We start from the raw sequence: 27163 nt of genomic DNA, 5'->3' as shown, positions 1-27163 counted from the left end.
TGAAGGAACGGTGATATAGTTCCAAGTCAGGATGGTGTTTGGCTTGGAGGGGAAATTGCAGATGGTTGTGTTTCCATGCATTTGCTGCTCTTGTCCTTCTAGGTGGCAGAGTTCACTGGTTTAGAAGGTGCCGTCAAAGGTGCGTTGGTGAGTTGTGGCATTGCATCTTGTAGATGGTACAGATTGCTGCCATTGTGCATCAGTGGAGGAGGGAGTGAATGGTTAAGGTGGTGGATGGGGTGCCAATCAAGCAGGCTGCTTTGTTCTGAATGGTGTCGAGCTTCTTGAATGTTACTGGAACTGCACTCATCTAGGCAAGTGGAGAGTATTCCATCACACTCCTGATTTGTGCCTTATAGATGGTCAACAAGCTTTGGAGAGTCAGGAGGTGAGTTACTCGCCATAGAATTCCTAGGCTCTGACCTACTCTTGTAGACACAGTATTTATATGACTGGTCCAGTTCATTTTCTGGTCAATGGTAACCCCCAGGATGTTGATAGAGGGAAACTCAGCGATGGTAACGCCATTGAACGTCAAAGGGAGATGGTTAGATTCTCTCTTGTTGGAGATGGTCATTGTCTGGCACTTGTGTTGCACGAATGTTACTCCAGTATGTATGATGAGTTTAAATTGCTCCAGATTGATATTATCAAAGTAATTTCCCCACAGCAGTGTCTGCAATGCTCTTTCATTTTGAGGTTGGCTATTATTCTCATGGAACTTTTTTTTTAATCACCTTTTTTTATTTTGACAATGTGACTCTGCCTGTATAAATATATTTGGGTTGTTGTCTTTTTCAGCTGGTGCATATATTTGCCAATGATTCAACCCACTTTGTCCCAGTAAAGGCTCTATTCCTTCTCGTTACATCTGTGACCCTCTCAATTTTCCAACAAGGTAGGTGACCATATTTTTAAATGTGGATCATTTGGAAATTCTAATGTGTACTACCAAATCTTTTTTTTTTGTGGTTCTGTGTGAACCATAGTGATCAAACTAGTGGTTTCCAATATGGGTTTCCCAGTTTCTGTGATATTCAGTAAGTTTAGTGCAGCCTTGTACTCCTGTCAGAATTAAAGAAATAAAAACTCAACATCTAATTTGAGATGAAAGAGTCTTTTTATTATATGCATCAAATTTGTAAATGTATTGCTGCTTGAAAACTGCCTGTGTTAACCATGCTCTATGATTAGAATTTGTACCTTGGGTTTCCAATAATTGCTGATAGACAATGGAATATGCATTAGAGGAAAAGATGATTTGCACTCTCAGCAGTTTCTTTATATGATGAATTGGTAATTTATGTATGTACACATGCGCATGGAGAGAAGGGTTGAAATGTGAAAAGCAAGCAGTTTTCTTTTGGGATGATTGGAGGGTCAATCACAGTGTGGTGCTATTGTCCACCCTTGTGCAAGGTTCAAGGTTGTGAAGAAAGCTGCCTATGGGTGAAAAATTAACTATTCACCTGAAAATAAATTCAAATGGAATGAGATGAACATTAAAAGAGAGCTGTCAGTTGAAAGGATATTTGGAAATATGGGAGTGAAAATTAAAGAAAATGGTCTGGGAGGGGAACAAATGAAGGGTTATAAACATAAGGAAAACAACTGATTTACAAACTGAGTAGAGTTTCTACTTTTGAGTGCAATCAGCAATCCATGTGCAAAATGGTCTCCTGTGCTGGTTTCCCAAAGTGAAGTGATCAAATTTCTGCTCAAACTTATTTGCATGATCACATAAAATCTTCCAAGAGCCAGTGTAATTGAGTGGTGTTTTAGAATCTACTTTTTTCCTTTGCATTATAAGTATTCATATATTTAAGAGCAGTAACCTGATACAGTTTTATTAATACTGGAAATGGGCATATCACAAAAGATAAGCATTTTTATGAAAGGTGTCTAACCCAATACCTGTGAGTAACCTGATTTTTAATAACTGAAAATGGCTTTAAAAAATCTATGCTAAACCATTTACTAGTATCACTGGTGTACACCTACTAGTTTTTTTAGTAAATTAAATATTTTTTAGTATTTAAAAACTTAAAGGACAGGCACTAGTGCCTTTGTGCCTTAGATACTTGATTTGTGGGGCTTCTCAAAGACTTACAAGTGGGCACAATTGAGGGAAACTTGCCATGCTCATTAAGTCAATCTGGAAGCCCTCTAGTTTTTAACAGCTTCTTACACGATATTTTTAAAACTTGCAGTGGAGATTGCAGAAACTCTATTTGCACTGGACATAACGTAGGCTTGAAATTCTTCTATCTTTTATGCTCATTTGACCAATTTTAGATGAAATGCACTGAAGAAGCGCAACCTAGTGGAAACCATAGCTTCTACTATTAAGGAGTTATTTTAGTCTAATTGGCATTCTGTGGTTTCTTTAGCTTATAGTCATATATACTTGTATTCAGATTAGATGACCATATGATGGAAATTTGGCTCATATGTTTAGGCTTGAAATGGTTAGGTTCTTTTTGATTTAAAAAAATCATAACCATTTTTATAAATAAAGCAAATGGTTAGAAAGAATTATATCTTTTGTTTCTGTTTCTTTACACTTTTATTGAACACTTTGTTATTTACCTTATTACAGAACTTTTTGCAGTTCATTTTCATTGTTGAATCAGCCTAGTTGCAAAGTAATTAAATTTTATTCTGTTGCTTTTATACTTTATCTTTGGCTTGGTGACTCAACATGATTTTCTTAGAAAGAAACTTCCTGTCAGCAAAAGATCCACAGTCTATCTAGTTCCCCCTCCACCATCCTAGCAGTCTTATGATTAATGTTTTTATGATTCTAAAAAGGACTAGATAATGTACATCATGGCAAACTCAATTGTGACAATCAATCTTATAACCATTCATCTCCAATGTCCCCATAAATGATGCAAGATAAAGCCGCCACTGATGGAAAGTTTTGAGAACCACAGCTCCAAAATTTCCTGTTCCTCCCTTGCATGCTGCCCTTGCCATATTACATGTCGCAAAATACTCATACTGTACCCAAATTATTGTTTTGACATCCGCTTTGGCAGGAAGAACAGAAAAGCAATATATTATTTGAATGGAGAGACACTGCAGAAATCCATGTGTCCTGGTACATAAATCACAAAATGTTAGTATGCAGGTACAGCAGGTGATCAGGAAGGCAAATGGAATGTTGCTATTTATTTCAAGGGGAACATGTATAAAAGTAGGGAAGTGTTGTTACATTGTAGAGAGCCCTAGTTAGCCCACATCTGGAGTACTGTTTACAGTTTTGGTCTCCTTCCTTAAGAAAGGATATAATTGCATTAGAAGCAGTTCAGAAAAGGTTCACTCAACTAATTCCTGGGGTGAAGGGATTAGTTTATGAGGAAAGGTTAAACATGTTGGGTATATACCCATTGGAGTTTAGAAGAATGAGAGGTGATCTTATTGAAATATATAAGATCCGTAGGGGATTTGACAGAGTGGATGCTGAAAGGATGTTTCACCTTGAGGGGGAGTCTAGAACTATGGGGTACAGTTTAAAAATTAGGAGTCTTCCCATTTAACACAGCGATTGGGAGAAATGTTTTCTCTAAGGATCATTAGTCTATGGAATTTTTTTCCCCAGAGATCAGCAGGCTGGGTCATTGAATACATTCAAGGCTGAGTTAGATTTTTGATTGACAAGGGAGCCAAGGGTTGTAGAGGGTATAAAGGAAGGTGGAATTGAAGCCAAAATCAGATCAGTCAAGACCTTAACAAATGGTGGAGCAAGCTTAAGGTTCCAAATGGTCTTCCCTTCCTCGTTCTTTGTGTCCTTGTGGTTTCTGCTTCCACCATCTCCCCAGGGATCTTGTTCCATACATTTACTGCCCTCTGAACTAATGTTTCCACAGATTAATTTTGAATTTAACTCAAGTATTCTTCTGTGTTGAATTTTATCTGCCACCTGACTGCCCAATGTTTAAATTCTCCTACAGCTCCTCCTGTTTAGGTTGGCAGTTTATCTTCATTAACGTTGTATCATCTTCAAATTTGCCATTGCGCTTGTAGATTCTTGAGGATGTAGCAAAAGAGCTTGATAAGGGTAAGGCAGTGGATATGGCGCGTTTTAAAATTTCAGTAGCCTCGATTCAGTAAGCTGCAACTGACTGTTCCTAAACTGAGCTGCTGATTGCTTGCTTCTGTAAGCAAACTCATATGAAGGAACCTTCTAACCCCCACGGACCATCTCTATAGCAACGTGGCATGCTTTGGGATGTCCAAACAGAAATGCAAATTAATCATCTTGCATCTTCAAAACAATCCATTTGATTCTGTGACCCAAATGAATAATTTATACCTCGAATGGAGTGGTATAATTTATACCTCTCCCAGAATTCCTATTTCCACCAAGGAACACCCTTGTTTACCAACTCCTTTTAGCTTTCATCTGGCAGCTACATAAATAATTTAAATCTTTATTGAGATAACAAAAGACACCCTGGTTTATGCTCCTTGTACATAATTGTAATTTCTGATGAGATAATTCAATCCAAACCAAGGCAAAATTATAAGTGGCTCCCAGAGTTTATATGTGTAGGTAGGAATGATTCCAAGGCTATTGCCTACATGTATAGGGAGATAGGTTTTGGTTCTAAAGTGATGATGTGTAGGTGGGTGGGCTAATGGTTCAAGGAACATTTGCACGTAAATGCTTAGCATTCAATGGAATCTTTCTGGTTTTAATTTTTCAACCTAAACCCAGAGCCGTAAATAGTGGTCCAATTCTGTGTAACTGATTCATTTGTAGAGAGTATGGCTGACAAATTTTACAAACCTGTGATCTGTTCACTTTTATGAGGTTCGTTTATATAATACTAAATATTAAATATTTCCAAGATGTTGTGATGTACCGAATAAGTTTTGCAAATGATAGGAGATTGTGAGAGCTCTTACCATTTTGGTTCAGACAGTAAAAGAGATTAAAGCATTTAGCCCACTTGCAGTTATATATGTCCAAAGCCAGAAAATGTCAGCAACAAAAACATCTTAAGATCTTAAGGTAGATTCAGCAGTATCTATTAAGCGATCACAAGTCATTACTTCTTTCTCTAAAATCACTGTATACAACTTTTAATGGTGATCAGCCATTGCATTGTTAAACTGAATGGTCGACAGACATTCTTTGTACCCAGGAACCAGATGACACTTTATTCAATTGAAACAGAACTTTGTCGTGGGCATAAATGTAGAAACAAGTGGATATTGTGTTTCAAGAGAAAAAGTGCACCCTTGTAAAAAGCAGAAATGCGGTGTCATTTATTTTGGAAGTTGGTGTAAAATTATTTTATAAGCTGTTTTATGTACCTATTCTGTTGGGTTTTTTACTCGAACTCTGGAAAATGATTGATTTGTTTAAAGTTTGTTCACGCAAATAAATCTAGTACATTGGAGTAAGATGAGTAATTCTGGTGCACTGAAGCTATGTTGGCTGTTATTTTAAGCCTATTAACATAAGCTAGTTTATCCATTCAGTTGACTATTACAGACATTGATGCCCAGCTCTATCACTTAAATGGCTGCTGTTAAAGTTCTGGTCTTGAATGACTTTTAACAGATAGAATGAATGAAGTAAAAAACAGTGGGTGTAACAGGTCTGCTGAAATTTAAATAGTAAATAACCTTGCAAACTAGATTATCAGTATTCCTAACAAACTCCATTGTGGTTTGTACATTAGGGCAGTGAATAAACAGCATAATTAATAAAAAGGTCATGGTGTAGTTGTGGGATTTAATTGGGTGGCATTGATAGAAAATTAGCCGACAGGTTATTTAAAGGATACTCACAGCGGGACATCTCTGTGATTTTGATCAATAAAAGAGTCTTTGAACAGATGTATCATTGATGCTCTTCCCTCATACCCTTTCTCAGCTCACCTTGCCCATGAGACCCACCTCTTACTCTCTCTCAACTCTTTCCACTAAACTGCTGACTTGCTCCATGATAGCTGATATTGTAAATGGTTTCCTCTTCTAGGATACTGTGCCTTTTCTCTCTCTTTCAAATCAGCGGTCACCACCCCTTTCTCAAAAACACCATCCTTGACTCCTCTGACCTTGCACATTATTGCCCAAGTCCATCCTCCCTTTCCCCTGAAGTCCTTGAAGTTGTTACCTCCCAAATCTGTGTTCATCTTTCCTGCAACTCCACATTTGAACCTTTATTATCATGTTTGTGCCATTACTGCAGCACTGAAATGGCACTAACCAATGCAGAAAATGACATCTATGATAATTACTATGACCATGGTGACTATCCCTCATCATGCTTCTTGTCTATTTTGCACCCTTTGATACCATTGACCACACAATCTTCCTCCTCTGCCTGCCCTCTGTCGTACAGCTGAGGGAGACTGCCTTCGTCTGGTTCCACTCTTGCCTAATTAGTTGTAGCTTGAGAATCTCCTGAAATGGCTTCTCTTTACATCCCCGTACACTTTCCTTGGCCCCTCCTGTTTTTTATCTGCCACTCAACTGTATCATTTGAAGATGAGGTGCCATGTTCCAGATGTACCCTGTTGATATTAAATATTTCCAAGATGTTGTGATGTACTGAATGAGTTTTGCAAATGATGGGAGATTGTGAGAGCTCTTACCATATTGGTTCACCACCTTTCTCAATCCCTCCACTGCTCCTGTGTTGTCAGGTTTCCAGTCTTGAATGAGCCATAGTTTTCTTTAGTTAAATGGGAAGATTGTACCCATGTCCTTCCTTCGCAAAGAGTAGCTGCTTTCACCTACTTTCATCTCCTCCCTGCACCATTGCAGGCAGAACCTTCTACCTTGACTTTACACTCAGAAGTTCCCTTTATAATGGCTATCACCCTTCCCTTTTCTTTAAAATTTTTGCAAAAGCGCAATCATCTGTCCTAATCTTTACTTGTGATTCAGCATGTTTCCTTGTCTGTTTCCATTTATGAAGTGCTTAGAAACATTTCTTATAAACTTGCTATATAAATGCAAGTTCTTTTTTGATGTGGACTTGTAAGCTGCTTGAGTTGCTAGTTAAAATTGTATTCTTAAAAAGTTATATTTTTTTTCTATTGCTAAGGAATTCTGTTGTCATGGCAATGGTATGCAGTCACTGGAAATCATCTTGAATCCTGAACACTGTTAAGCTATTCAGAGGATTCTATAACAACTGAACATGAATTTAAGAAAAAAAATCAAGTATTAGAATACCAGTATGAAAATTTATTACAGCATATGTGGAGGCTTTTACATCACAAAGGGAAATAAAATTCATTCTCAAAACAGACCTGGTTATCAAAAAAGTTTCATATGCTGTAAATCACTAGCAAAAAATTAAGTTATCACATGCAGTTAGTGGATAACAAATTATAGATTTAAAAGGTCGCTATTCAAAGTAATCTGGTGGAATAATGGCCAAAGGTTGAATCTCCACAGGCCTGTCATCATGCAGAAGTGCTTCACAAATCTTAGAGTATTAACCATTTCTGTATCATCATCATACTTAAGTAATTTGTGATGCTCTTTCGTGTTCTAAATGCTGCTAGATGGCTATCAGTGAAATAAAAGACAGCGGTTCAACCTCAGGACATCAAATCCCAAAATCAAATTACTGTTTTTAATTTCTGCATGATTATTAGCAGCAATCTGTTGTGTCCATGTTTTTAACATGTGTCACTTCAGCACTGTAATGAATCTGAGAATATTGTGCATGGCAGTCCCTTCACAATTAAATGCACGGAAATGTGTGGACATGGCTGGAAAAAACATCCTCATCATGGAAGATGAGCACAATTTGGAGTTGGCTCTCACCCTTTAAAAGTAACCATTAGTTGAAAGATTTCCTTTATAGAGCCAAGCCGACGCACCTATTAATATTCTTTTACCACTTAGCAGTTCAGTGGAGGCTCTTTATTTCCCTGAAATGCCAATCTGGGTACTTGGATAATCTGGGTGGGTATACATCACAATTGAAATGTCCATAATCTCTACTGATGAAGTTGCTTGTTTATTGGTTCTTTAGAGGTGATGGTATAATTGGTGTAATGTCTGGTGGTGAAAGTGGAGAACAGGTTTTCATCTGCATTTTGTCAGGTAGCTTCACTTTCGGAGGGTTGATTTTCATTTTGTGACGAAATTTTATTTCACTTTTTCCTTCAATTCCTCCCCACCCTCTGCCTTTCTTCAAGGTACTAGAGATGTGGGGGGTGATCTTCCTCTATAGTCCACCTGACTTCGGATAGCTTCTATTAGAAAATCAGCTGAACTATTAGCTTGCTTCCTGCCAGTCAATTATCACTTCCAAAATTTTATGCCAGAATTGACAGTAACCTTTGAATAATATACACAAGTAATGGTGGGTCCGTTCAAATGACGCAAAAACAACAAGAGAGAGTCATGCAATTTATATGCCATTATTACCATAACACCAAAACTGGATGCAGGGGCCACTGGCAGCCCTTGAATTAAAAAAAAATAGTTGTGTGGAGGCAGCTGGGCCTTCTCTACTTCTACAGGTACTTGAGGCTTGAATCAGTAATTTTTCCAAACAAGCTCCCCAGCACTGGGAAAATGCCATAATTATTTAAATAAGTTTAACCCCAGACAATCTCCAGGATCAACGTACAGTCATATGTTTGGGAGTAAGCTTTACACCACCAAAAAGACATAGGATTTCGCCAAAATCTTGTCTGCTGCTGTCTCCTGTGGTATGGTTTCATACATATCAATTGCCATCTGTACAAAACCCATTGTGGGTATTCTTAACAAATTAAGCTGAAGGCCTGAATTTTCACACCTGTTGGGAGAATTCCCAGCTTCATGAAACCGATTCCTGAAAAACACCCCAAAAGTTCTGATTTTCTTTCTAATGGGGTGTAACAGGAGTCATATCCGCGGCCCCCGGAAACAGTTTGGAGGCAGCACGGGCTGCTAGGAGCAGAGTCTTTCACCCAGCCTCTGTGCTCTAGCACTTTGCCCCTACTGCAAAAAAAAAACCCAACAGAACAAAATACAGCCTTCAAGCCCTCTCCTCCCTCACATGCTCTTCACGCCCCATACATCCCAATCCATGCTACCTCATGGCCCCCACCCACCCCATGTCCCCTCATTCCCTCCATGCCAACCTATGCCTCCATCCACTCCCCATGGCCCTTTATAGCCCCTATGCTAACTTAGTGCCAACCCATGCCACCCCACCCACCACCCTTTGCCCTTAAACCCTCCATGCCAACTAACTCAGTATCCAACGTAGGCAGACCTCAGGACCCATGCTAAGAGGAAATAAAATAATTGTCTATTGATGAATTCACTTTTTTTTCTTTTGAAAAATACCCTCATTGATAAGAACCTATTCACTACATTTAAATTCCTTCAACCAATAGTTCCTTATAATAACAAGCATTTGAGTTCACAGTCCCACTTCAAAGACTTTAAGCACTTGGAGTTGACAATCAAACTGTGAGCTGACAGGCACCCCGCTGTGATAATGATAGATTGTGAAATCAGTCATGAAGCATTGATCCTATAATGATATTCCTCAGGATTATGTCAACAGAGTGAAATAGCAAGCACTGATTTTTTTCTAAACAGTATTTTTATTTTTTTCAAGTATTTAAAGGGCAGGCGATTTGAATGCCTTCACAGCTTGACAACTCCTTTGATGGCTCCATTGAGCTTGACAGTTCCAATGAGTTTATTCACTTTTTACACATATTCATGTCTAATTTTAACAATCCCCAAAGAGTACCTCACCTCTACGAAAGGACCCTCACCTCTACGAAAGGACACTCACCTCTCCCAAAGCTGTCCCAGGATCTCTCCAAAGAGCTCTGCTATCTAAAGTGCACGAGTTGTAGTTTAGACATTCCACTAGCGAAAATTGAATCTGACTGAATGCAGCTTCACTTTATCACATGTAATTCCCTTCATGAACCACGGATATGCAAACTACAACACCCCCAAATACGCCCAACCCCCCCCTTCAGCAAAAATGATGGGGGCTGGATTCAGGTTTCCAGTGCCATTTTGGCTAAGCTGGGGACTCTTTCCATCAGTGCAAAAATTCAGTCCGGACCATGAGTGTTCAGGCTTCTTGAATAGCCCAGGGGTACTGAGGGCAATTATAGTAAATTATAGTACTTACTAAAATCAGTTAATTCAACATACACCAAGAATCACAATTGGCATTTTCTGACTTATAGCTGCACTGGATGGTGGCTTTGTATATTTGGCCATAGAAGAAGCCTTTGTTTTGCTTTGTAAAATAAATGCACTTGTTTCTGACCCCTCGTCAACATGATTTCTCTGATGCATTGTAGCAGTTGCCTTATTTTAAGGCTACCTCAACCTGTAAGAGGCAGAGGTGAATTTATTTTGTGCTACTGTCAGCAGCATTTTGAAGATAAGAATGTGGAAATGAGGCCCTATTTTGTCATTTTAGGGTTACTGAACTAGTAATCCAGTGCCTTAGAGAACATGTGTTTAAATCTTTCATAGCAATTTGAGAATTTGGATTCAGTGTTCCAGTATCTGTAAAAATGACCATGGAGCTGTCAGAACTGGTCAGAACCAGTTCACTAATGTGCTTGCCACTTGGACTGCTGTCATATAATAACTTGACTGACTCTTAATTGCCATTTGAGCAAGCCACTTGTTCGTATCAAATCACTACTTGGCATAATGAATAAGATGAGGGCATAGGCAGGCAGTATTGCATAGAGTATGTGGTCTTGGTGATGGATAGAATACTACATTTGAGACTCATCTGTAGATCAAACAGGACACTGAGGTTATGCAACTGGTTTAATCAATGGTTCAACATGATTGAACAGCTATGGAGCGGGATGGAGTCAGGAGCAAGGCTAGAGTTTTTGATGGCAGCTGAAGTAAGATGGGTTCGATTTTCCCAAACACTGGCTATTTCTAATGACATTTTTGCTAATCATCTGTGACATTGCTCTCTTTCCCTACCACTGATCTATTAATTTGTTGCTACATCTTTAGTTTGCTTCACATGTCCTACTGCATCCCACCAACCTTGCTAATATCACTATATTTCCTCATCCAAGGCTACATTTGCCGCATTCCCTTATTTTCCTGCTGTCACATTCCACTGATCATTAATTCTTCACTTCGCCTACCATATCCCCATCAAAAACTGCTATAGACGTATTTCTTCACTTAAACTACTGTTTCTATCTTGTAGCTTTCTTGGTACACGATCTGCCAAATCTGTCCAGAGTTACCATTGCATACTTGTGAGGCTTCAATTCTTCATCTAACATGTGACCTTTCACTCTGGCACCTGTAATAAAATAACCTGCACAAAAAATTTACTGCATAGGACCTAAAAAGAGCCCTGTGGTACAAATGCATAAAACAATATTTTGCTGCTAAATGCTTAGGTGGAAGAATCTTCTTGGAATAAAAGTTAACTAAAAGGTATTCTCATGTGCTTGCAATGTTCTATTCTTGATACGGCAACTTGCTTAAACAGAATTAAAATGCACAGTTCTGCATTGGTGAGCATTATTATTATAAATCCTACAATTTCACTGTAAAGATTTCTACTTACATGACTTTGCATGCTGGAATACTAGGTTTTGACAACTGTATGTTTTGGACTTCAAGTAAAAAGGATGAGTACAAAGATGAAGGATCATTTTAATAAGTAATTTGCAGTGAGAGTCTTAGATTTTATTTACGCTGGATCAGTGATAAACCATAACACTTGAGATTTCCATGATTGTGTCGTCTCTTCCAAATCTACAAAAATGTGTTTTTGTAGCTCATTCTATTTTCAGTAGTGCAGACCCTATTCAAAAGTAAATTGTCAGTTCAGAGATCTTAAATAATGTCAAGTATTCGCTGTTGAAAATGCCAGATTTTCTTTTTCAAAAGGAGAAAACCATTTTAAAAATTGGTTAATAAGAATTTTTGAGAGTTTTCAATTCTCTAAATACTGTCTTGGGTTCAAGATTTTAACAAAAACCACATTTTTTAAATCTGTTATCTCTACATCTGGGTTTCAATCCTCTTTGCCGTTTATTTCTTTTAGGTTCTGAAGTTTCATATTTCTGTACATTCTTTTATTTAACTGCTTTAAGCTGTTCATTGTACCCCCTCACTGTAACTGTTACGTAGAGTTCATGAGACAATAAAAATATTGATTTGCTGTTTGTATATTATTTCTTAAGTTACATCTTATTATATTTTAGGACCCAGGGATCATCCTGATATTGTTGATTCATTTATGCAACTCCTGGCACAGGTGTGTTTTTGTTTCTTATTTCATTCACTTTCTTTTTTGTTTAATTATATTAAACCTGAAATCAGCTTTTTTTTTACAAGCTTATGGAAATGCATTGTAGGTTAATTCAAGGTTTTTAAGACATGTTGATTCACAGTGAACTTGAAGCTCTTTTATGGATGTGCAGCAGGTGGCACTGGCAATAGAAAGGTGTATTATATCAGCAGTCAGACACTTTGTGAACTTCATGCCAAGGTTTGGTGTGTTGTCATAATGTTTTGCGCTGTTAGTGTTTTGTAGCCAGATGGAGTTTGAGCACGTGCCAAGTAGCTGGAGGATTCATGAGGGATTTTTGGAAAGGATTATGTGGACGAGGTCTAAACTGAAGTGGTTTACAACTTCGTACAGCTAAACTAATCTTGTAGCTGCATGAATAGTGATACTGGTTGGGCTGACTTTACTCCACACCTGTGATTTAATTATGCATCCTTCAGATATTCTTGAAAATATGAAAGATTATGCAGATTACAAATATAACAACTGATCTGTCGATAATTTATAACTATAAACATTACTGGTACAATTACAAATTACATCGTATGTGACTGTGACAAAGGTAAAGTATCCTGTCTTGTCCTTCTCATTAGGTTTTCAGCCTTTGACACGGATGACCACACTAGCATCCTCCAAAGCCTCTTCACCGTCATCCAGCTGGGTGGGAGTGCACTCGCCTAGCTCCATTCCTATCTATCTAATCTTAGCTGAAGAATTACCTACAATGGCTTCTCCTCCTGCTCTCCCACTGTTACCTCTAGTATCCCACCCCAAGGATCTATCCTTGGCCCCTTCCTATTTTTTACTCATATACTGCCATTGGTGACATCAACCAAAACACAATGGTAGTTTTTACATGTATGCTGATGACACCTCTCTCAACCTCACCAATGTCTCTAAATTGCCAGACTGCTTGTCCAACATCCAGTACTGAAGGAACAGAAATTTCTCCCAATTCTGTATTTGGGAAACTGAAACAATTGCCTTTGGTCCCTGCAACAATATCTATTCTTTGGCCACAAACTCCATCCCTCCCCCTGGCATCCAGATGATTTGCAAACTTAGTGCCATATTTGACCCGAGAAGAGTTTCTGACTACATATTCATGCTTTCACTAAGACTGCCTATTTACGCTTCCATAACATTGCCTGACATTGTCCCTGCTTCAGTGCTGATTTATGCCTTTGTTACCTTTATTCTTGACTATTCCAACATCCTTATGGTCATCCTCTCACATCCCACTAACCATAATCTTGTGGCCATCCAAAACTCTGTTGCCTGTGTCCTGACTTGCATCAAGTCCCGTTCATCCATCACCCCATACTTGCAGACCTACATTGATTCCCAGTTAAACAATGCCTCAATTTTAAAATTCTCATCATTGTTTTCAAATCCTTTCGTGGCCGCCCCCAACCCCAACCCCTATCTCTGTAACCACCTCCAGCTCCACAAACCTTAGGGCAGAATATTGCATGAACTGCAGGCTCCTTCGACAGCATCTTCCAAATCCTCGACCACTAACATCTAGAAGGACAAGGGCTGCAGATAAATGGGAATACAACCACCTGGAAGTTCCCCTTCAAGTCACTCACCATCCTGACTTGGAAATATATTGCCGTTCCTTCACTGTTGCTGGAACTCCCTTCCTAACTGCAAGGATCTCGAGGGCAACTAGGGACAGGCAATAAATGTTGGCCCAGCCAGCGAAGCCCACATCCTGTGAATTAATTTTTTTAAAAAAAGAATGAGCGTAAAATGACGCGTGATGACATCGGGCAAGCATCCCGACGTTATCACGCAATCGTGCAATATTTCGGTCGGCAGATGCGCGCGGGAGTCAGAGCCATGCCTGCCACCAATTAAGCGGCCTATTAAGGCCCTTAAGAACCCAATTGACTCAAATTTTTCGCTGCCCATCAAACCGTTCGGTTAGTGGGCGGGCGAAAAGGCAGAGTGACCTTTGCATTTTTGGCAAAACCTAATGCACAAGGATGAGTTTTCGACCAGTGATTTAAAAAATAAATTTTAAACTTTTAACACTCACATTTAACATGTGACTCTGTCACATGAACAGGGTCATGAGGGGACATGTTTTCATTATTTTTAAAATCTTTGTTTTTATTGTTAAAAATCTTCAGCTCCCTGAGGCAGCTCTGTGCCTCCAGGGAGCTTTTACTGCATGCACTCGCGCGCATGTGCACACTTCAGCGCTTACGCTCCTCCCACCCCAACCCTGGCAGCACTGAGTGCTGCAGCATGTGTTTCACCCTGGCTGCCCGTTAATTGGTCTGCCAGTGTGAAATCCATGTCGGGGCCCGACCACTCCCGGCCTGCCTGCTGAGCCTGCCCGACCACTGGAAAATCCTGGCCTCCAGGATACCTGCACTCCTTTAATTCTGGCCTCTTAATTCCCCTTTTTTAAACACTCCACCGTTGGTGGCTGTGTCTTCAGCTACCAAGGCCCTAAGTTCTGAAATTCCCTCCCTAAACTTCTCTACCTCTCTTCCCTCCCTTAAAAATTCTCTTTACAACTTAATCCCTTGATCAAGCTTTCAGTCATCTGCCCCAACATTTCCTCATGCAGCTTGGTGTCATAGTTTGCTTGATATAATGCCCCTTTGAAACATCTTGGGGTATTTAACAATGTTAAAGGTGTGATATAAACACAAGTTGTTGATATTTTGAGAATAATGTTATTTCTTGCTTTTGCGCACATTCGTCTGTCTCTGACCATGATTCCTTTGTGTGTGCTATAATGAGCTGGAGATGGTTCCATTCACAGTATTTTTCAGAAATTGATCTGTGATGTATTTCCATTTGTATTTAAAATACCTGGTTCAATTTTTTTTAATTTGCATTATGTAACATTTCACACACAACTATTTCAAAATCTGTTCTGTTTATTTTTCTTTTTTAGTTGTCTTCTTGCACAGTGCACTGTCCCCATCTTAAACAATATTTTTCTCCCTCCCTATGCAGAAATATGTCCCTATAATGGACTGATTGAGAACATGCTATGTAGAGAATCAGTGAGGAATCCCATATTGTTATTTATAGCTCTCTGCTATTCTATAGCATGGCACCCACCACCAGACCATGAAGACTGAGATAGCAGATGAAGAATGGTCTTAGTAATAAGGATTCAGTAAGAAACTGGACTTAGACATTTATGAACTTTTTAACAAAGTTTTGTATCTGATTCCTAGGCTTTCAAAAGGAAACCAGATTTGTTTTTAGCAGAGAACTGTGATGTGAAGGCCTTATTTCAATGTGGTAAGTAACAGAACTGTTTAACATGTTTGACTTCCTAGCTAATCTTTAACCTTCAGATTTTTGTTTGTTGGTCTCTCAAGTTTAGTAAGTTCTGTTAATTGCAGTGGAGCATTTCAGAAATTTGGAAAAGGTCAAGAAGTGCTTTAACAAAAGCGAAAAATTTAGAGGGAATGTCCAATCCATTTAATAATTTTAATGGTCTTCACCGAATGTGGCACAACTCTTTCCATTTCTATATTGTTGACATCTTACTCTCTTTTAATAATATTTTCGCTACTACACTTCTCTGTTCTATGTTCTCTACAGAGAAAACAGTAGGAGTTGAGGGCAATAGTTAAGGGCAATTTTTGAGTGTGCTTGGAAGTGGATAATGGCATCTCACAGGGTTCAGCTCTGGGGCCCTTGCTGTTTGCTGCACAAAATTTGGATATAGACCTAGAGTTGGTGTGTTTACATTTGCAGGATGAGAAATTATCGCCCTTTAGAGAAATTCTGACATTTTAAGTATGTAATTCCACCCTTGGAAATGGTTTTCCGACCTCTACTCTCTATAGTTGTTGGTCGGCTCAAACTCAATCTCGTGCTTTTAGCTGATCCCTGATGTCTAGACTGCACAGGTCACAATCCGTAAATCCAAACTGGGGAGCTCCATTGCAGCTTGCACCCTGAGACACAACTGCTATCACTTAGCCTTGCAGTAGTCTGGACCCAGTTGCTGTCATTCATCCACCGAGACAACATGTTCTGCTGCTGACCGTTTGGTGGAGCCACAGGATTTGGTGGGAGGGGGGTGCAGGATGGAGCAGCAGAGCCCAAATCTTGGCTGGCTACAGTGAATCAGTGCTGATTTTCAAATACAGTGGCCTGATGTGGCCTGTGGGGCTCCAGAACTGCTTGGTGTTGCCATAGGCTGTTGGAAAGGCCAGGTTGTCCAGTCAGTCGTGGGGGGAGGGGGTTTGGGAAGAGGGGCTACTGAATGAGTGAGTGATTGGGGGTGGGGAGTTGGGAATAGGGGCTGTTTGAGTGAGTGGTCAGGGGAGAGGGGCTGGTTACATTGTGTGTGTGTTGAGGAGAGGGGCTTCACTGAGTCTTTTGTCACCAGGGAATATGGAAAGCTTGGCTGAAACCCACATGAGTACATAAAATTTTTACGAAGCACTTTAAAAACTGATTTTCATATTTATATGATGCATTACTATATGTTGATCTATAATACCCAAACTTCAATAATTATATACTGAATGTTAGTATCCTGCTGTAGTGTTATTTTGCTTTTTCTGGCATCTGGGTCCTGTTAATTTTCAAGTGGTTTTTTATTTGTTCATGGGATGTGGGCAAAGCCAGTATTTGTTGCCTGTCCCTAATTGCCCTTGACGGTGATGAGTTAAAATTAGATTATATTGGAAAATAGTATGTGAAACACTGTTGCAGTCCTCTGTTTCGCATCACAAGTACATAGTCCAGCAAGGTCATGTTTCTGTTGTTAGTATGGACTTCATCCTATATTACATACACTAACTGCATTGAATGCTGAAATGCTGAGGACACTTAGTGATTTTATGCAAATACATTGGTCCACAGTCTTGATGGTAATAGAAGGTAAACAAAGGGAAATCTAATATTTTTACCCACTTGAAGTCCAATAATTCCATCCATCTGAAGTGGCCTAGGTGCATTTGCATTTTACTACAGACCATAAAATGCCCTACAATTACATGATTCCTTGTCAAAAAAAAATTCAGACCTTTTTGTCTTCAGCCACTAATTTTCAGACCTTTCTGTCTTCAGCTACTTTCACCCCTGCATTTGCAGTGTATGAAAATAGCAGTTCATTATTTAGCAGACCGAGAAAGCTGCAAAGGGCTATTGATAAGGTGAGGGAAATAGGCTAATAAATCATGGACTGAATTCAGTGTCAGTAAGTGAGAAGTGAGACAGTTTAGTTAAAAAAAATATAATAGCAGTAATTATCCTTTGAATTGGATTGATTGGTGTTTGGGGATTACAGATTCACAGGACATTAAAGGCAGCTAACTGAATTCTAGATTTCATCAGTAGAATATAAAAAGCAAAAGACAGTGATGAGTCGATATAAAACCTTAAGGCCTTAATTTGGGTTGTACTGAGCACCACACTGGAAAGATATTGAGGCTTTAAAGAGTATATAATGCAGATTCACAATGATCCTGTCTGATGAGGAAATATGAATAAAGGCTTGAAAAGTTAAATCTTCTGAAATTCTATGTAATTCTACCACATTCAGTGCTGCACTGAAACCTATTGCACTTTATGTAATATCAAATATGAACTGTTTTGTAATGAACTTTTGCAAATTTTATGAATCAAGCATATTTTTAGAAAAAAAAATCGCTGAAACCACCCAGCTAGAAGTAGTTGGTGTTGTTTACTACTAGCTCCTTTAGGAATGATTCATGAATAGAATTATACAGCACATAAGTAGGTTAATCAGTCAATTGTACCTGTGCTGGTTCTTTGAAAGAGTTATCACTTTAGACCCACACCCCTCCTTTTCCCCCATAGTCCTACAGATTTTCCTTTTCAAGGATATGTTCTTTTGAAAATTACTATTGAAACTGCTTCTACCACCTTTTTCAGGCAGTGCTTTTGGATTATAACAACTCACTGTGTAAAATAGTTTCTCCTCCTCTTCCCATTGCTTCTTTTGCCAATTATCTTAAATTTGTATGCTGTAGTTACTGACCTTTCAGCCAGTGGAAACGGTTTCTCCAATCAAAACCCTTTATAATTTATATAAACCCTCTTTTAAATCTCCTCTTAACTTTCTCTGCTCTAAGGAGACCCATTAGATGTAGGAGCAGATGTAGGCCATTCGGCCCATCGAATCTGCTCCACCATTCAATGAGATCATGGCTGATCTGATGATCCTCAACTCCACTTTCCTGCCATTTCCCCATAACCCTTGATTCCCTTAACTGATTAAAAACTTGTGTATCTCAGCTTTGAATATACTTAACGACCCAGCCTCTACAGCCCTCTGCGGTAAAGAATTCCACATTTTGACTATCCTCTGAGATAAGAAATTCCTCCTCGTCTCTGTTTTAAATGGGCACCCCCTTACTCTGGGATTATGCCTTCTGGTCCTAGACTCTCCCACAAGGGGAAACAATCTCTCAGCATCTAATGAGAACAATTCCAACTTCTCTTGAGTCTCCACATGACTGAAGTCCTTCATCCCTGGTACCATTCTAACAAGTCTCCTTTGCATCCTCTCTAAGGCCTTGATGTTACTTCCTAAAGCATGGTGTCTGAATTGGGCACAGTAATCTGACGAGCTGAAGCCTAACCAGCGACTTATTAGGATCTAGCATAACTTTTTTTTTGTGCTCCAAGCCTCTATTTATAAAACCAAGGATCCTATAGCCTTGATATTATTCCTGTTATTTTCTCCTTGCTATGCATCATTCTCTAACTGAAAAGGCACATTGATCAAAGTTTGTTAGAACTGCAGCAATGTTACCTGGTTATCAAGTGCTGGGTAATTTGTAAGAGCAACAAAGGATGCATGTATTTCCTCTCTCCCTATGTAAAAATGGCTAACATCCACACATGGTTCTTCCAAACAGCCCAGCTAAATTAGGAACTCCAATGTAGAGAACAACGGCCATAAGCCAACAGTCACGATGCTGCCTGACCTTGGGGCATAACTTAGAATAAAGGGTCGTCCATTTAATTCTGAGAGGGGGAGGAATTTTTCTTTCAGAGGGTTGTCAATCTTTTGAATTCTCAACCCCAGAGAGCTGTGGAGGCTGGATCATTGAACATATTTAAGGGTGAGGTAGACAGATTCTTGAACTCTAGGGGAGTCCAGGTTATGGGGAACAGACAGGAAAGTGGAGTTGAGACTCCGATCAGATGAGTTATGACTTTATTGAATGGCGTAGCAGGCTCAAGGGGCCATGTGGCCTTCTTGTGTTCCTATTGATTAGGTGATCTCTGGAGATACAGCTTTTAATCTAGCACAAGAATAAGAAGGATGGGGGAGTATAAAAGCAAAATACTGCAGATGCTGGAAATCTGAAATAAAAACAGAAAATGCATGAAATGTTCAGCAGGTCAGGCAGCATCTGTGAAGAGAAACAGAATTAACATTTCAGGTTGATGATCCTTCCACAAATGCTGCCTGGCCTGCTGAATATTACCAGCATTTTCATATTTAAGAAAGGAAGGTCTTCTATTACTGTCACTTGCCACAGAACAGTCATTCATTTGCTTGTTAACAGCTACACTGGCTATGAGCTTACAACTGGAAAAGAGAGCTGTCTGAATCTCACTCTGGAACAAATTTACAAGAGCAGGGGTTAGAGCTAATATATTTGGTGCATGGTATTCTCGGAGTTGCAGAGAAGCATCGAATTAATAATGCAGCATAAAGAAAACTTTATTCATTGCTCTCTAGCTGCCACACCTGGGCTCACAGTACTCACAACTGGTCTGAAATGTAAAATTACTGTATGTAATAAAGTGAAGCAGTGCATTAATGCATGCCTTTGTGTAGAAGGGAGAGCTTTCATTGGCTGTTTGTTCCATTCTTGGCATTTTTGTATGTGTGCTTGTATGCCTGTGCAGAAGATGGTGACTGTGACCTACAATTAATCTATTTTTTTTTTTTACTTAGGGGTGATATCTTTGAAATTTCCAGAAGCCCCAACAGTGAAAGCAACGTGTGCATTCTTTGTAAGTATTCCTCCTGTTGTGCTCAGACTTTTATTTAATTAAGAATGTGCTTAGCTATATGTGAGAGAATAACATTGTTCAACAATTTCAGGCCATAATCTCTGCCCCCCCCCCCCCCCCCCGCCGTTTTGTTTCTTTTATTTTGCATGTGTCAGTTTTAATCTTGCTTTTGATGACAGCTGTTCATTATTCTGCCATTCACACCTCCCCTGGGCATGTCTTTTGTTTATTTACTTATCCCAATACCATAATGTCTCTCTTTTTCCACTTTATTCCAGGCCTGCCTTCTTTGTTCTTTTTCCACCCTTTCCCATTTGGCCTATTGAAAACCTATTGTATTTGTAACTTTTCCCCGTTCTGACAAAAGGTCATGAAATGTCAACCTTGTTTCTCCCTCCACAGATGTGACCAGCCCTGCTGAGTTCCAGCATTTTCTGTTTTCATTACATTTAATGAATTAGTTTCAGGATCTCCCAAGTCATTACATGATATACCATTTCATTGGAATTGTCTTTTCACAAATTACATCCTACAGTACATTGATTATCTTTATCAGTAAAGCAGGACTGTAAACTATTAGTTTGCAATATTATGTAACTACTAACATCGATGTGATGATATATCAACAAAAATATCAAAATAACATCAAGAACATATATACTCAAAGGCATTATTCCCCCTTTTGACTTTCATCTTTTGTTTCTTAATTCATTCTGGAACCTCCTGTGTCTTAATGCATTTTGGTAACTGGGCTTTAATTAGCCAAGCTCAACTGGCAATTCTGCGAGCTTGGATGATAAATTACTGTTTGACTATGGGGAGTAATCACAGCTAAATCTGGCACAGTATCTACACTTCCAATGTCAATAGATAGCAAGATATTAATCAGGAGTGGAAATCTGGGCTGTTTTTTTTCTCTTGTTTTTTCTAACGGGCTCAGGGATTCACCCAGATTAAGAGATTGAACCACTTCTGCAGTATATGGTACAGTCCGGCACTAGGGAAGCCACTCAAAAGGACTTTTAAAAGGGAATGTTGGTGGTTTAGTGTATTGATGTAATGTACTTTTCTGCAGAACATAAACATCAGTGAAAAGAACAAATGTATTTCTATATCATATCGGGTGTGCTTGATCATAAGAATTGCAGTTAATCACGAGGTCAAGTTAATCATAGGTCAATAGGAAAACTATTCGTGATTAAAACATCACCTTTTCAACTTTCAAAATGATCTTTTTCCTTAACTATCTTGTAATGTTTAAAATGTTATTTTATGGCAAATTGCTGTTTGCAATACAATTTTAAAAGGAAATTATGAAATCAACATTTTCACTTTTTAAGTTAGCAAATACTTAACTGTAAACTATTTCAATTGGTAACCTGTTTTAATCATTAGCATAACTGTGTATCAAATGCTCCCCCTCCCCTCATCTCGCTCTCGTGCTCCCTCTCCCCCTCTCTCGCTCGCGTGCTCCCCCTCCCCCTCTCTCGCTCGCGTGCTCCCCCTCCCCCTCTCTCGCTCGCGTGCTCCCCTCCCCCTCTCTCGCTCGCGTGCTCCCCCTCCCCCCCCTCGCTCGCGTGCTCCCCCTCCCCCCCTCTCGCTCGCGTGCTCCCCCTCCCCCTCTCTCGCTCGCGTGCTCCCCCTCCCCCTCTCTCGCTCGCGTGCTCCCCCTCCCCCTCTCTCGCTCGCGTGCTCCCCCTCCCCCTCTCTCGCTCGAGTGCTCCCCCTCCCCCTCTCTCGCTCTCGTGCTCCCCCACCCCCTCTCTCGCTCGAGTGCTCCCCCTCCCCCTCTCGCGCTCGAGTGCTCCCCCTCTCGCGCTCGAGTGCTCCCCCTCTCGCGCTCGAGTGCTCCCCCTCTCGCGCTCGAGTGCTCCCCCTCTCGCGCTCGAGTGCTCCCCCTCTCGCGCTCGAGTGCTCCCCCTCTCGCGCTCGAGTGCTCCCCCTCTCGCGCTCGAGTGCTCCCCCTCGCGCTCGAGTGCTCCCCCTCCCCCTCTCGCGCTCGAGTGCTCCCCTCCCCCTCTCGCGCTCGAGTGCTCCCCCTCCCCCTCTCGCGCTCGAGTGCTCCCCCTCCCCCTCTCGCGCTCGAGTGCTCCCCCTCCCCCTCTCGCGCTCGAGTGCTCCCCCTCCCCCTCTCGCGCTCGAGTGCTCCCCCTCCCCCTCCCCCTCTCGCGCTCGAGTGCTCCCCCTCCCCCTCTCGCGCTCGAGTGCTCCCCCTCCCCCTCTCGCGCTCGAGTGCTCCCCCTCCCCCTCCCCCTCTCGCGCGCTCCCCCTCCCCCTCTCGCGCTCGAGTGCTCCCCCTCCCCCTCTCGCGCTCGAGTGCTCCCTCTCGCGCTCGTGTGCTCCCCCTACCCCTCTCGCGCTCGAGTGCTCCCCCTCCCCCTCTCGCGCTCGAGTGCTCCCCCTCCCCCTCTCGCGCTCGAGTGCTCCCCCTCGCGCTCGAGTGCTCCCCTCTCGCGCTCGAGTGCTCCCCCTCCCCCTCTCGCGCTCGAGTGCTCCCCCTCCCCCTCTCGCGCTCGAGTGCTCCCCCTCCCCCTCTCGCGCTCGAGTGCTCCCCCTCCCCCTCGCGCGCTCGAGTGCTCCCCCTCCCCCTCTCGCGCTCGAGTGCTCCCCCTCCCCCTCTCGCGCTCGAGTGCTCCCCCTCCCCCTCTCGCGCTCGAGTGCTCCCCCTCCCCCTCTCGCGCTCGAGTGCTCCCCCTCCCCCTCTCGCGCTCGAGTGCTCCCCCTCCCCCTCTTGCGCTCGAGTGCTCGCCCTCCCCCTCTCGCGCTCGAGTGCTCGCCCTCCCTCTCTCGCTCGAGTGCTCCCCCTCTCTCGCTCGCGTGCTCCCCCTCTGTCGCTCGCGTGCTCCCCCTCTGTCGCTCGCGTGCTTCCCCTCTGTCGCTCGCGTGCTCCCCCTCTCTCGCTCGCGTGCTCCCCCTCTCTCGCTTGCGTGCTCCCCCTCCCCCTCTCGCGCTCGAGTGCTCCCCGTCCCCCTCTCGCGCTCGAGTGCTCCCCGTCCCCCTCTCGCGCTCGAGTGCTCCCCCTCCCCCTCTCGCGCTCGAGTGCTCGCCCTCCCTCTCGCGCTCGAGTGCTCGCCCTCCTCCTCCCCCCTTGCACTCGAGTGCTCCCCCTCTCTCGCTCGAGTGCTCCCCCTCTCTCGCTCGAGTGCTCCCCCTCTCTCGCTCGCGTGCTCCCCCTCTGTCGCTCGCGTGCTCCCCCTCTGTCGCTCGCGTGCTCCCCCTCTGTCGCTCGCGTGCTCCCCTCTGTCGCTCGCGTGCTCCCCTCTGTCGCTCGCGTGCTCCCCCTCTCTCGATCGCGTGCTCCCCCTCTCTCGCTCGCGTGCTCCCCCTCCCCCTCTCTCGCTCGCGTGCTCCCCCTCCCCCTCTCTCGCTCGCGTGCTCCCCCTCCCCCTCTCTCGCTCGCGTGCTCCCCCTCCCCCTCTCTCGCTCGCGTGCTCCCTCTCCCCCTCTCTCGCTCGAGTGCTCCCCCTCTCTCGCTCGCGTGCTCCCCCTCTGTCGCTCGCGTGCTCCCCCTCTGTCGCTCGCGTGCTCCCCTCTGTCGCTCGCGTGCTCCCCCTCTCTCGCTCGCGTGCTCCCCCTCTCTCGCTCGCGTGCTCCCCCTCCCCCTCTCTCGCTCGCGTGCTCCCCCTCCCCCTCTCTCGCTCGCGTGCTCCCCCTCCCCCTCTCTCGCTCGCGTGCTCCCTCTCCCCCTCTCTCGCTCGCGTGCTCCTCCTCCCCCTCTCTCGCTCGCGTGCTCCCCCTCCCCCCTCTCGCTCGCGTGCTCCCCCCTCTCGCTCGCGTGCTCCCCCCTCTCGCTCGCGTGCTCCCCCTCTGTCGCTCGCGTGCTCCCCCTCTGTCGCTCGCGTGCTCCCCCTCTGTCGCTCGCGTGCTCCCCCTCTGTCGCTCGCGTGCTCCCCCTCTGTCGCTCGCGTGCTCCCCCTCCCCCTCTCTCGCTCGCGTGCTCCCCCTCCCCCTCTCTCGCTCGCGTGCTCCCCCTCTGTCGCTCGCGTGCTCCCCCTCTGTCGCTCGCGTGCTCCCCCTCTGTCGCTCGCGTGCTCCCCCTCCCCCTCTCTCGCTCGCGTGCTCCCCCTCCCCCTCTCTCGCTCGCGTGCTCCCCCTCTGTCGCTCGCGTGCTCCCCCTCTGTCGCTCGCGTGCTCCCCCTCCCCCTCTCTCGCTCGAGTGCTCCCCCTCCCCCTCTCGCGCTCGAGTGCTCCCCCTCCCCCTCTCGCGCTCGAGTGCTCCCTCTCCCCCTCTCGCGCTCGAGTGCTCCCCCCCTCGCGCTCGAGTGCTCCCCCTCGCGCTCGAGTGCTCCCCCTCCCCCTTTCGCGCTCGTGTGCTCCCCCTCCCCCTCTCGCGCTCGAGTGCTCGCCCTCCCTCTCGCGCTCGAGTGCTCGCCCTCCTCCTCCTCCCTCGCACTCGAGTGCTCCCCCTCTCTCGCTCGAGTGCTCCCCCTCTGTTGCTCGCGTGCTCCCCCTCTGTCGCTCGCGTGCTCCCCCTCTGTCGCTCGCGTGCTCCCCCTCTGTCGCTCGCGTGCTCCCCCTCTCTCGCTCGCGTGCTCCCCCTCTCTCGCTCGCGTGCTCCCCCTCTCTCGCTCGCGTGCTCCCCCTCTCTCGCTCGCGTGCTCCCCCTCTCTCGCTCGCGTGCTCCCCCTCTCTCGCTCGCGTGCTCCCCCTCCCCCTCTCTCGCTCGCGTGCTCCCCCTCCCCTCGCTCGCGTGCTCCCCCTCCCCCTCTCTCGCTCGAGTGCTCCCCCTCCCCCTCTCTCGCTCGAGTGCTCCCCCTCCCCCTCTCTCGCTCGAGTGCTCCCCCTCCCCCTCTCTCGCTCGAGTGCTCCCCCTCCCCCTCTCTCGCTCGAGTGCTCCCCCTCTCTCGCTCGAGTGCTCCCCCTCCCCCTCTCTCGCTCGAGTGCTCCCCCTCCCCCTCTCTCGCTCGAGTGCTCCCCCTCCCCCTCTCTCGCTCGAGTGCTCCCCCTCCCCCTCTCTCGCTCGAGTGCTCCCCCTCCCCCTCTCTCGCTCGAGTGCTCCCCCTCCCCCTCTCTCGCTCGAGTGCTCCCCCTCCCCCTCTCTCGCTCGAGTGCTCCCCCTCCCCCTCTCTCGCTCGAGTGCTCCCCCTCCCCCTCTCGCGCTCGAGTGCTCCCTCTCCCCCTCTCGCGCTCGAGTGCTCCCCCCCTCGCGCTCGAGTGCTCCCCCTCGCGCTCGAGTGCTCCCCCTCCCCCTCTCGCGCTCGAGTGCTCGCCCTCCCTCTCGCGCTCGAGTGCTCGCCCTCTCTCGCTCGAGTGCTCCCCCTCTGTCGCTCGCGTGCTCCCCCTCTGTCGCTCGCGTGCTCCCCCTCTGTCGCTCGCGTGCTCCCCCTCTCTCGCTCGCGTGCTCCCCCTCTCTCGCTCGCGTGCTCCCCCTCTCTCGCTCGCGTGCTCCCCCTCTCTCGCTCGCGTGCTCCCCCTCTCTCGCTCGCGTGCTCCCCCTCTCTCGCTCGCGTGCTCCCCCTCTCTCGCTCGCGTGCTCCCCCTCTCTCGCTCGCGTGCTCCCCCTCCCCCTCTCTCGCTCGCGTGCTCCCCCTCCCCCTCTCTCGCTCGCGTGCTCCCCCTCCCCCTCTCTCGCTCGCGTGCTCCCCCTCCCCTCGCTCGCGTGCTCCCCCTCCCCCTCTCTCGCTCGAGTGCTCCCCCTCCCCCTCTCTCGCTCGAGTGCTCCCCCTCCCCCTCTCGCGCTCGAGTGCTCCCCCTCCCCCTCTCGCGCTCGAGTGCTCCCTCTCCCCATCTCGCGCTTGAGTGCTCCCCCTCCCCCCTCGCGCTCGAGTACTCCCCCCCATGCGCTTGAGTGCTCCCCCTCGCGCTCGAGTGCTCCCCCTCTCGCGCTCGAGTGCTCGCCCTCCCTCTCGCGCTCGAGTGCTCGCCCTCCTCCTCCCCCCTCGCGCTCGAGTGCTCCCCCTCCCCCACTCATGCTCGAGTGCTCCCCCTCCCCCTCTCGTGCTCGAGTGCTCCCCCTCTCGTGCTCGAGTGCTCCCCCTCTCGTGCTCGAGTGCTCCCCCTCTCGCGCTCGAGTGCTCCCCCTCCCCCTCTCGCGCTCGAGTGCTCCCCCTCCCCCTCTCGCGCTCGAGTGCTACTCTTCCCCCTCTCTCGCCCGCGTGCTCCCTCTCTCGCCCGCGTGCTCCCTCTCTCGCCCGCGTGCTCCCTCTCTCGCCCGCGTGCTCCCTCTCTCGCCCGCGTGCTCCCTCACCCCCTCTCCCCCTCTCTCGCTTGCGTGCTCCCTCTCCCCATACCCCTCTCTCGCTCGTGTGCTCCCCCTCCCCCTCGCTCGCATGCTCCCTCCCCCCCCCCCTCGCTCGCGTGCTACCTCCTCTCCCACTCTCGCTCGCGTGCTCCCTCACTCCCCCTCCCTGGCTCGCGTGCTCCCTCTGCCCCGCTCTCGATCGCGTGCTCCCTCTGCCCCTTCCTCGCTCGCGTGCTTCCTCTCCCCCTCTCTCGGTCGCCTGCTCCCTCTCTCGCTCGCGTGCTCCCCCTTTCCCCCTCTCTCGCTCGCGTGCACCCTCTGCCCCTTCCTCGCTCGCACGCTCCCTCTCCCCTTTTCTTGCTCGCCTGCTCCCTCTCTCGCTCACGTGCTCCCCCTTTCCCCCTCTCTCGGTCGCGTGCTCCCTCTCCCCCTCTCGCTCGCGTGCTCCCTCTCCCCCTCTCTCGCTCGCGTGCTCCCTCTCCCCCTCTCTCGCTCGCGTGCTCCCTCTCCCCCTCTCTCGCTCCTGTGCTCCCTCTCACCCTCCCTGGCTCGCGTGCTCCCTCTGCCCCGCTCTCGACTGCGTGCTCCCTCTGCCCCTTCCTCGCTCGCGTGCTCCCTCTGCCCCTTCCTCGCTCGCGTGCTCCCTCTGCCCCTTCCTCGCTCGCGTGCTCCCTCTCCCCCTCTCTCGCTCGCCTGCTCCC

General features: G+C 45.8%; 1 protein-coding gene across 3 annotated transcripts in view; it reads left to right on the top strand.

Annotated features, from left to right (window-relative positions):
- The window catches only part of ipo13b (importin 13b), a 151503-nt gene that overhangs the window by 110739 nt on the left and 13601 nt on the right, over nt 1–27163 (top strand). For all 3 annotated transcript variants that reach the window (XM_078561077.1, XM_078561074.1, XM_078561076.1), the window contains 4 exons: nt 802–898; nt 12207–12259; nt 15499–15565; nt 20223–20281. In XM_078561077.1, the coding sequence (XP_078417203.1) occupies nt 802–898; nt 12207–12259; nt 15499–15565; nt 20223–20281 (276 nt within the window). The remainder of the gene's footprint in view (nt 1–801; nt 899–12206; nt 12260–15498; nt 15566–20222; nt 20282–27163) is intronic.

The sequence above is a fragment of the Cetorhinus maximus genome, chromosome 17, assembly GCF_964194155.1.
Source record: "Cetorhinus maximus chromosome 17, sCetMax3.hap1.1, whole genome shotgun sequence".
NCBI classification, from domain to species: domain Eukaryota; kingdom Metazoa; phylum Chordata; class Chondrichthyes; order Lamniformes; family Cetorhinidae; genus Cetorhinus; species Cetorhinus maximus.
This window is presented reverse-complemented; position numbering and strand designations above follow the sequence as displayed.